The sequence below is a fragment of the Marmota monax genome, unplaced genomic scaffold, assembly GCF_021218885.2.
Source record: "Marmota monax isolate L192 unplaced genomic scaffold, Marmota_monax_Labrador192_F-V1.1 WCK01_AAM20220418_F8-fsc00080, whole genome shotgun sequence".
Lineage (NCBI taxonomy): Eukaryota > Metazoa > Chordata > Mammalia > Rodentia > Sciuridae > Marmota > Marmota monax.
In genome coordinates, this window is record NW_026694750.1 from 5,038,194 (window position 1) to 5,049,506 (window position 11,313).

The 11,313-nt window shown below is 46.1% G+C and overlaps 1 protein-coding gene across 1 annotated transcript; it reads left to right on the forward strand.

Annotated features, from left to right (window-relative positions):
• The first annotated feature begins 1,065 nt into the window (after positions 1 to 1,065).
• Positions 1,066 to 8,202, forward strand: Rpl22 (ribosomal protein L22). Its single transcript, XM_046424750.2, has 4 exons — positions 1,066 to 1,197; positions 2,772 to 2,876; positions 5,113 to 5,237; positions 8,001 to 8,202. Exons 1-4 carry the CDS (start codon positions 1,093 to 1,095, stop codon positions 8,143 to 8,145), a joined length of 480 nt encoding a protein of 159 aa, XP_046280706.2. The 5' UTR covers positions 1,066 to 1,092; the 3' UTR covers positions 8,146 to 8,202.
• The last annotated feature ends 3,111 nt before the right edge of the window (positions 8,203 to 11,313 follow it).

Consider the following 11,313-nt stretch of genomic DNA (forward strand, 5'->3'; position numbering starts at 1 on the left):
TGCTGGGACTCTGAGAAAAAAATGAAACTGGTTCTCCACGTGCTGAAATAACTGCAAATTGTATTCCACTGATGCTTCTGGAATGTTCCAACCACCACTGCTGAGAGACAAGAGTGGGAGACACCAACAGAACAAGCAGGAAGCAAATCCCCTATTACAGAGTCTGACTGGGGAGAGCTGCCACAGCAGAAGTGTTTGCAGAACCTAGTCTCAGCACTGCAAAGTCAAGAATAGCAGGTGGCTTTGGAGCCCGGTCTATTGGTCAGTATGGAGTGGGTTTCTTCCAATAAGCCAGGATTGGGGTTTTGATGGGTGAGTACACAAGCCAGGTGACAGGAGTGGACAGGGTATGCAACCGAATGATCACAATCCAGGATCCTGGAATATAACTCTACAAGGACACAAAGGGTGAAAAGTGGATGAAGGCCCTGCTTTTCCACGTGTGACCAGTGGACCAGCAGCACCAGCATCCTCTGGAAGTTCCAGATATGCAGATCTCAGACCCCAGAAACCCACTGAATTGGAACTTCAGCCCTGGGTGGTCGTTTGTCAGAAGACTTCGGAACTGGGAAACTAGATGGCTAGGAGTGGTGGATGACTGGAGGATGCAGGCTCGAATTTGAGACCATGGAGGGATCACACTGGAGACGAACACTGGCCACACAAGGTGGGCCAGCGCGGGAGGGACGGTCCCCTGGCACGAGCTTCCAAGCTGGGCTTTTTAGACAGGACGAAGAAATAGGACTTCTGATCCCGTCTTCCCCGTGGCCAAAAGGGATTCCTTACATTCCCAAGTTGGTGGGCTCGATTCCCATCCCACTATCTGGCTATTTTCGGTTTAGTGAATTTCCTTATTAATTTTTTTTTTTCTTTCCAAGGTTTTCAAAAGCAGAGCCAGCCCCCTTGTTTCTCTTTGGGCTCGTCCAGCCAGGCTCCCCCCTCCGATCCTTCTCAGTGGAACAGACCGCCCGGCCCCCTTCCTCTCCCCGCAACCCTGGGTGAGCAGAAAACTTTGCATTCAGGGAAAACCAATCGCTCCCCGATCGTGCTCAGCCGGGCGAGCCGCGGCGATCGGGGGGCGGGGCGGAGTTGATGCATGCTGCCTGTGCCCTGCGTGCCCTGCGCGCCGCGGGCTCTTTGCGTCTGCGTAGTGCGCCCACCTCCCTTTCTGCCTCCGCTGCCGCCATGGCGCCCGTGGTTAGTATGGCTCCGCGTGAGGCCTCGGCTCCGGGCGCGGCACGTGGGCCCCGCCGGGTTGGCTCCCGCCCAGGCTCGCGGGGGACGGCGCTCTGCAGCGTCTGGCCCGAGCGGCCCGGCAGCCGGTCGGAGTGGGCCGGGGCAGTCGCTGAGCCCGGCACGTTGTGGGCGGAGGAGGCCGCTGCCCGAGGTCGTGCGGGAGAGCCGGGAGCTTCGGGGCCGCGGCTCGGCCGGGGACCCCGAGTGGGGCCGGCGGCGGCTGGGGCCTGGAGGTCGCGGGCTGGCGGGCCTCGGTCCTGGGCCTGATCCTGGCTGCCTGGGCGGGGGGCGGGGACGGGAGCCCGGCGGACGTGGTCCGCGCAGCGCCGGCCTGGCCTAGGGGAAAACGAGCTTGCCGGGCGCAGCTGTGCGGGCCCCGGTGGGGTCGGGCGAAGGCCGCAGGTCGGGTCCCGTAGCCAGGCCCGGCTCCGCTGTGCGGCGTCTCGGCGCAGCCGGTCGCTCGCCCTCCTCCGGGGTTACGTGTGGAAAGCTGTTTTACCCTGCTTCTCACTTCCGGATCCCTAGGTCTTTCTGCCTGGTGGGCTTTTAAACGTTTCTGTGCATTTGTGTGCGTTTGGTTTAAAACCTGGGTGGGCGCTGAGGCCCGTTGAGGGTAGGTGTGCCTGCTGATCGGTGTGTTTCCGGGGTTAGGTTTTAAAGCCTCCCATCCCCCTTGCTTTTAAGTAAGTTTTGCAGTAACTGTTTGAAAAATTGCCCAATTAATACAAGCTTTAGACCTTTTAAATATAAAGGGAGGGATGTGAGATGTGCTCTTAAAACGGTCAGTTTAGATTCTGCAAAGCTTTTTAAAGTAGAAATACAGGTAACTTAGTGGCATCAGGAGATTGTAGAGGAAGAAGATGAAGCTTGTTTTTGAAAGTAAAGAAACTTTCCTTTGCCTCATGACTTGGAAATACTAATTGATAGTTTAAACCATTAATCAAAGACCTGCACTTGTTGACAATATTGTTATACTAAGATCCTAAGTTTTAGCTTTAACCGGTTGTTCAAGCTGGAGTGCACCAGTGGTCAGGATTCTGTGCCGTTTCCTTTGCTGTCCTGAGTGTGCAGGAGAGACAGGTTTAAGGGAGAAGAGCTAAAATGAGTGAGAGCTATGTGTGGAACATGGACCAAGGGTTGATTTCTCTTTAACATTGTTTTGGGTATGCAAGACATTTGCTGCTTGTGGTCTGATTCTGGAGTAAAATAAAGGAGCAGGTCTTGAAAATTGTATTTGGAAATTTTATAGCAAGAAAAAGGAAATGTTTAATTGTAGGATTCCTGCTTGTAAGGGGGAGACTGGAAAGGTTAAATGGGACAAGACTTCATTTCCTCATTTCAAATATCGCTCCCCACCCTAAGTCTCCTAAGCTTGTAGAATAGCACCTTCTGTTAGCCCTTTGCTGCTCTTGGGTAAAGCATGACTCTTGGTGCTCTTGCAAGGGAACCCATTTCCATGGGTTTTGTATTTGCATGGGCTTTTTGGTTTTTTAACTGGTTGGAGCTTCATCTGTGTTATTTGTGTACTTTCTCAGAAAAAGCTTGTGGCGAAGGGGGGCAAAAAAAAGAAGCAGGTTCTGAAATTCACCCTTGATTGCACTCACCCTGTAGAAGATGGAATCATGGATGCTGCCAATTTCGTAAGTTCCATCCTGCCTGCCACTGTGGACTTGGGAGGTGATGAGCCTTTTGAGATGCTGTTGAAAAAGCCTACTGGGGTACATTTCTGTGTTTAGGCATGTAGGTACTCCACACTTAACCTCTGAGGAGCACAGGCAAATTACTTCTTTCAAGTTCCACTTTCTCTGTGCATCAGTTATGAGGAATACATAAGTAAGGTGGTTCCAGCGCACAGGTGGAGTATGATTGTATTTCCCTCCTCCCTGTTAGTTACCACAGATGCTTTTACTTAAAAGTTACCACTGGAGCTCCATTGGGACCAGTACTGCCCTTGCACTTTGGTAAGTTGAAGCATTAAGTGATGGGCCCTGAACCGTACTATGGGCAGCCTCATCTTGCATCTCACTGTGCCTCCTCAGACAGATGGCAGCGCTCCTGAGCTTCAGTGTTAACTTTAAAATGTCCTGCTTGCTGAATTGTCATTGACATTGTTTTTCCCCCAAACCTTGTATGGATTTTTGCCTCTATATTTGTTGCCATTCCCCAACCTTCTTGTATTCCACTTCAATCTAGAATTATGAAATAATCTCACTGGTGCATTTTGACTGTCACTTGGTTTTGGCTCTCACAGCCCCTCTTGGGGAATTTGGACTTAGTATTTATGTGCAGAAGTCTCCTGAATTTACATTTGCTCTTCAAACTGTTGACACTCCTGTTGCCAAGATTATTACAAAAATAATTTTCAAATTAAAAAAAGAAGTTAAAAACTTGGCTTACAATCACCTCATTGCTTATTCCCTTTACAAGGGTGCCCGTTGTGTCCTTGTTCTTCAAGAAGTCCCTCAGGTGACTTATTTCTTCTGTCTCATGACTTCTTACTTTTCACTGTGGCCTTTTTTTCCCTCCTAACACTGGTGGTGTTTTCCTGTTGGGTATCTCAGTGGTATCCCAGGCCTCCCCTGCCTCTTCTCTGCAGGCCAGTCCAGTCCAGCTGATTCCTTAGCAACTCATCTGTATGAATGTCTTTCCTTCTAGAAACCACCTCAGGGTGGAAAACTTAAGTCATTTATGAATTTAGGATGCACAGATTTCTGACCTAATCAGTTGGCCCCATCTGCAGTTAACCTTTTGAGTTGGAGTTTTTAAAAAGAGAATGCATAGCCCTTTTTTTTTTTCCCCCTTAATGTGCTGGGGGTTTAACCCAGGCCTCACATATGCCAAGTAAGCATTCTATCCCTTAGCTATATCCCTAGCCTCCCTACCCCTTTTTTAAAAATCATGGTCCTGGGGGGAGATTCAGGGCCTCTATTACTGCTAGGCAAGCATTCTACTACTGACTTACATCTTTAGTCCTGAAAATTTTGAAGTTTTAGGCTGAAAGAGACTTTATCTTGTTGCTATAGCCAAAAAAATCAGAAAAGTCCTTTTTGGATCAAGATTCCTAAAGCCAGAGATGTGGCTTGCCCATGCTCGTACTAGGTGGTGTGCAGAGTGTATCCCTGGGCCTACTGCCCCTTCTGCTGTACCATCCACATGGCCCTAGGCATGGAATGTTTTTGGCTACTATATGTCGGTGCTCATCTTCTCTGGAAGTGTTGAGAATGGTGCTGCATGCTCCTTGGATTCTGAAGTACTGCAAGCCTTGCTTGTGTATTCCTTATAAAAGTTTGACCTTGGGTTTCCCCTCTATTTTTTATAATGTGACCCAAGAATAAGTTGCTGGCCAAGACTTCCATGTGGAGGCGAATTTGATCTTCCTTGGAGGCAGTCATATATGTTCACGAGTGAACAGTATGGTCATAGTGCATGTAAATAAGGCTGAATAGTTCAGACTCTGAGTAGCTGAAAATTTGTTGTCATTCAAATCTAATTTAAAAAACAACTGAGAATGTAGCTCAGTGGTAGAGTACTTGCCTAACTTAAACTAGGTCCTAGGTTCAATCTCCACAACAATAACAACAACAAAAAAAAGGAATAAATATGGGGCTGGGGATGTGGCTCAAGCGGTAGCGCGCTCGTCTGGCATGCATGCGGCCCGAGTTCGATCCTCAGCACCACATACAAACAAAGATGTTGTGCCCACCGATAACTGAAAAATAAATATTAAAAAAATTCTCTCTCTCTTAAAAAAAAAAGGAATAAATAAAGAGGCAAGGCAACTATGTGGTTTAGTATTGGGAGAACAAGCAAAATATGCTGTTGACACAGGTGAACCTGTCCCTTTAATTGGTCAATTTGATAATTTCATTTCTACAGGAGCAGTTTCTCCAAGAGAGAATCAAAGTGAACGGAAAAGCTGGAAATCTTGGTGGAGGGGTTGTGACCATTGAAAGGAGCAAAAGCAAGATCACTGTAACATCTGAGGTGCCTTTTTCCAAAAGGTATGGAAGGCTGGTGTCACTGCTCTGGCCCGCCCCAGTGCATGGGAATGTGGCCACCAGCGGTTTGTTTGGTGGTTGCATCTGCTAATCACTGGAACAGTGCTTAGTGCAAGAAGACAGATAGCATGTGTCAGCACAGTAGTTCTCAGTACTCAACTTTGGTCATTTAAAGTTTGTCTTTCACAGGCTAAAGTATTTCAGATAGTAAAGGTGCTCAGACTTGCTTAGACTGCATTAAAAATGAAGACCTTGCTCCTTCTGCTTTTAGATCACAGTGAGCAACTTTCACTTTTAATTCCATCTTTATTCCCTGTGTTATGTGGCATTGGATAAGGAATCTGGAGCTCAGCTGGGACTGAAGCCATTGCAGTTCATTGCTGTGGGCCTTTTCAAGAGGGAGGGAGGTGTTCTTTTGTCTCTACTACCCTACTTACAGGAGGATGAGGTTGAGAGACTGCATGTCATTTTACAGAGTTGGGCTTGTTTATACCCACTTCTTAGCAAAGGCCTGGCATATTCTCAGGAGCTTTCCTCATATTGTATTAGGTAGAGGGAAATTTTAGGGTGTACCAGCATACACTGGTTGTAGTTAAGCCTTTCAGTGAGGTATGGAGGCCTTCCTGGCTGAGTTCCTCTATTTGCTGGAAAGGAGATTTGATAGAGGAAGAGACAGGACAGCTGTGGGGCCTGCATGGTGCACAGACATTCAACCTGTGAGTCTCTGGCTGTAGCGGCCTTTGGAAGATTTCACTATCTTGCTGAGACGCATCCCCCCACCTTTTTAAAATATATATATATTTTTTAGTTGTAGATGAACACAATATTTATTTTTATGTGGTGATGAGGATTGAACCCATGCCTAACATGTGCGAGGCAAGCGCTCTACCCCTAAGCTACAGCCCCAGCCCTTCTTGAGACCTCGTCAGCATCTGTTATGAGGATGTCCCCTGACACATTTTTCTTTAGTGTTCACAGATTTTCTCATCTTTCCCCGTGGAGGGAAGGAACTGTAATCTGCTGTGGCTTTCCCTTCTTGCTGATAATAGTTTTCCTGAAACATTTAAGGGTGTCTCTTAATCTAGACCCCTCCCCCTTTATCTCTGGACTTTCTATCTCTCTGTTATTTATCTATTTTGTTCTGGGAATTGAACCCAGGAGTGCTACATCCCCGCCCTTTTTATTTTTCATTTTTAAATTTTGAGATGGTCTTGCCAAGTTAGTTAGAGCCTCAGCCTCTAGAGTTGCTGGGATTACAGGGATTTCAGGTGTGGGCCACTATACTGCCTTCTAGAGATTTTTTTTTTTAATGGGATTTTAAACATGTCATTTGAATATAGTATGGTACAAATAATAAATGACAAGAGAATCCTTCTTAAATGGAATGGCCCAATCGATTCTCTTTACGCAGGAAAGAGTGGGTAGGTTTGGTCTGAATCTTCAGCCCTGCAGGTTGCTTTTGGCTGCTAACCAGTGCTCCTTTCTCGGTTCATTTCTTGGGTCACTAGCATTTGGGTCCTTGCTAATAAGTCAAGATTTACCTATACATTTCATGTAGTCCTTGTGGTAGTCTGAAGAGCTGGTAAGTATTTTGTGATCAATTTTGTAGTAGGAGAAACTGAGGCATGGAGAGGGTAATTTGCCTGGGAGGTGGTTTGTGCTGCATTGTGGTCCCTTTTCCTTTTGTGACTTCATGAGGATGTGGAACCTCAGGGCTTCACAAGCAAACAGATCAGGGAACAAACACTTGCAGGTTGGGTCATCTCCATGTCACGAGGATATTGGCCACAGAAGCTGGCCACTGCCTTCCATTTTCTAGTGATTGAGAAGCTCCCGATTTTGCTCACACTGGAGTTGGGTAGATGAATTGAAAAAAATCTGAGCACAGCTGGGGTGCAGCCCAGTGTAGAGTGCTTGCCTGGCCTGGGTTCATCACCAGGACTGTACATACACACAAAAGCACCCCCCAAACCATACCTTTATGCCATGTGCTATGCCACACACCCATAGTCCCACTACTCAGGAGGCTGAAATAGGAGGGAGGATTCATTAGCCCAGGAGTTCAGAGCCAGCCTGGGCAACACAGTAAGACCTGTCTCAAAAATATCTGACCACTCTGCTGGAGGGAGGATAGTAGCAGGGTGCACTCTGACCCCTGCATTGGGCAGTGATCATTGCACTGGAGAAATGGGCAACCTACCAAGTGGCGGACCTACACCACAGGAGTTCTGGTCTGTGAGGGGTGTGGAGTCCTTAGAGCTCCTAGGAAGCGCAGTGTTTCTCAGTGCAGGTGTTAAGATTTTTTGCCTGTCAGTTTACTCGGGCATCTTTTTCTGCAGTGGTCACTTACAAACCATTTGGCAGTTGTTTGCTGCTGTTTAACAGACAACTATTATATTTGCTAATCTGTTCTCCTTTTTACTGTCAAGTTAGGTGACTCGTGTCTGTCATTCTTGTTAGAGCACTGGCTGGGTATGTTTGCTTTATTTATTTTTATTTTTTTGGAAGGTTGGGGAAACATCTTTAGTGTAATTTTTTTTAATATTTATTTTTTAGGTGGACACAATATCTTTACTTTGTTTTTATGTGGTGCTGAGAATCGAACCCAGTGCCTCACGTATGCTAGGCAAGCGCGCTACCACTTGAGCCACATCCTCAGCCCCAGTGTAATGGTTTTGAATGTATGGTTTGTGTAAAAGTTAAAATGTCTCAGAATGCAAGAAGGCCATCTGTCTAGCATAGTTCTTAAGTGTCCTTTCTCTGCAGGTATTTGAAATATCTCACCAAAAAGTATTTGAAGAAGAATAATCTACGCGACTGGTTGCGTGTAGTCGCTAACAGCAAAGAGAGTTATGAATTACGTTACTTCCAGATTAACCAGGATGAAGAGGAGGAGGAAGATGAGGATTAAAACTCTTTTATCTGGAATATTTTGTATGAGTTCTTGAATAAAACTTGGGAACCAAAACAGTGGTTTATCCTTGTATCTCTGCAGTGTGACTCAAACAGAGAATGGGAACCATGGCAGATGGGCTTTATGGGCTTCCACTCGCTTACTTGTGATTACCTTTTCTTTTCTGCTTGGAAATTTCATTTCTCACAGTAGTAACCAAAGTAGGAGGAGAAGGCTGTTGGAAGGGCACTAAGGAGTGTCCAGCCCTGAGCAGTAGATTGAGGGTGTGGAGATGCAAGCTTCACTTGGTCTCTATTTTATTTTTAAAAGTACAATTGTATTTGGTTATTTTCTCAAAGGAAGATTGAGGGACTCAATGTGCGGTTTCTCATGCATTAAAGACAAAACTAGTGATATTGTTCTAAGATCGCCTTGTGGGAAATGGCAGTGTCAATGACATGCGGGTTTCTAGACTTCTGTCTTCATTTTAAATTACAAATTACTTTTAATGCTCACAGCTATGTACGCTAATCCTTTTTCTTTCTATGCCAATAAAATGTGATCCTTTAGCTTTGCTGTGTTCTACCCTTCACAAAAGGGTTTGGAGAGCAATTGTATAAAAATGAATTTGTAAATATTTCTATAAGTCTTTGCAACAGACTGTCACTCTGGCCTCCAGCAGAGGGAGCTGGAGACATCAATCTGTGAGTTCCCAAGAGGGGAGCCATTTGATGCCCAGGGCTCCAGAGGATTGCCTAGAGTGGGGCTTGAGAGGCCATTGGGGAATATTTCTTGCTGAGGATTTGGGAATTGCCCAGGAAATAGTTGTTTCTACGCCACATAAGACCATGACTGGACTTCATGTCTAAAGTCCCCAGTGGTAGAAGAGTTGCTCAACATGAATAAAGCCCTGGGTTCCATCCCCAATATCACACAAAAACTCCTGTGAAATGGTATATGTCTGCTTGGGATTTCGTGTCAAATGTATGCAGAGGCTAGGGGACTTGACAATGGGAAGGGCTTCAGTGGCCACATTATTGAAAGAACCTGATAACAATGCAACCTTCTGAAATCCAAACAATTCTGCAGAAGTGTCTGCCTTGTTTTGTAATTATGCTGTATAAAAATTCATGTTTTAAAGAGCTGATCACCTGATTTCCATACCTGAGATGACAGCTCTCTGAGCTGCACAGCTGGAAATTAAATGTCCAGGTCCCACCATGGCTCCAATTTAACATTTGGTGCTTCTTGGATTGAGCTTAACGTGTTGAGGTTTTGCAATTTCACTTGTGGCAAAGGCTCTTGCATTTTCTATTTCTATGCAAATTTCTTGAGGCAGAATTGTTTGCACATTTCTCCTCTGCCCTCACAGAAGGCAGCATTTCTTTCAAACCTAACGGAGGCATCAGTTGCTCTTTGGCTGTGTCCCTTACCATGATTATTAACTTTATATGTGTGTGACTTGGGTTTGCAAATTTGTTTGTTGCATAGCTGTTTCCATGTAGTAATTCTTAGTTTGGCTGTTAAAAAAATTAACCCTGGACTAAGATTAGCATTTTTTTTAAATGGTCCTCTGCAATTTTAAGAAGTGTAATAAAATTGAAATCACTGGTTTTTCTATGCCTTTTTGAACTCTTGTAATTGAGTTTGATCACGTTTTATATTAAAGAGGCTAACACATGACTACTATTATTGTGCAAGCCTTTTTTTTTTTTTTAAGGACTGATCTGTTAACCTTTATTCTCTAAGTGCTGATGAGGTGTGGAGTAAAATATGTCCTTAATCTTCATTTTTTAATCTGCTGTTTGCTTCCATGAGATTCTGGAGTTGGCTGAACTTCATAGTCTGGAGAAGAGCTTTGCAAACCATACCTTTTTCTGGTGGGAAATATATAGCGTAGGCTTGAGTCACATTGCTCCTGCCACAGCAACTCCACCCAGGGCATCTCTTGGTCCATTTCCCTCTGTGTCCATCTGGTCCTGTTCCTCACGTGCCTGATTGGAAATGCCGGGGCTCAGAAACCTTGGGATCACTTGAGTTTTAAACTGTGATGTAAGTTCACATTAAGTCACAAAATAGAATGTTGGCAACTGTGGTTGTCACAAATGCCCTCCTCCCAAGTGCAGCTGAAGGACTGTGGTATCACTGTATGCCAGGGTCTCACCATTTCTGAAGGTGAGACCCTTTAACAATAATAAGAGCTCAATTATTGTTAAAGTGAGACCCTTTAACAATAAAAAGAGTTCTCCTGTTAAAATTACTGAAGATTTTTAGCCCCCTCTTCTGTGACTGGGGAATAGTGTCATGGTCCTCAGGAGTAGCTGGGTGTTGAGGCACAAGAGTCCCAAGCTTGCTTGTTGGTGCCTTGAGCAGTGTTGAGCCCCGAGGGGGGGGAGGGGAGTGCACTCATGCCAGATGCCTTTAAGGCAGTTGCTGTCTGGGGATGTTTAACCTCATTCTTTTTAGGGGACACTTGGTTGGTTGGAAGGTGAAAAGGATCCCCGTGAAGGGGCAGTGGTCCCTCTTGGTAACTTCAGGAGATCCTGGAAGCTGCTTTTTTGTGCTCAGGACTTGACCCAGAACTCATCAAGTGTGAGTGGGGAGGAGAGAGGAACCTAGGATGTGGACCATTTACAAGGAGCAGCTGCGGGTCTGGCAGTACCAAGGGGGCACTCTTGGATGAGGCTGCTGGGCCAGAAGCCCTGGGAAGTCCTTGGCTGAATCATGGTAATGGGTTTGTACTTGGGGGAATAAAGTCTTTGAGGGGGCTTCTCTGAGGAGAGGAAGGTAGGAAGGAGGCTTGCTGTTGGGGGCTCTCCAGTCTCAGCAAGAAGGTGGTGCTGAAGGACACAGGTACCGTGATGGTGCTTATTTCTGGGAACAAAACCCAGTAATTTCTAATCCAGCTATTTTCCTGCTCTGGGGATGGATTTGAGAATCACATTGGTTTTCTTCGGGCTGTTTTAGACCAGGCAGGACCTTTGCATTCCAAGTCTGGACTGTCCTGCTGAGGGACTTCACCGCTGACCTTAGCTGGATTCCAGGCTGCACCATCAGTAAGCTTAAGCCTACTGTCAGGTTCAGGGCTGTGGCTCCCTTTCTGAGAAGCTCCTGCCTGCCTCCCCCACGACCCCAGGTGGTTTGTGCAAGGTCCCTATGTGGAGGAAAAGGCCTCAGTTAGAAGCC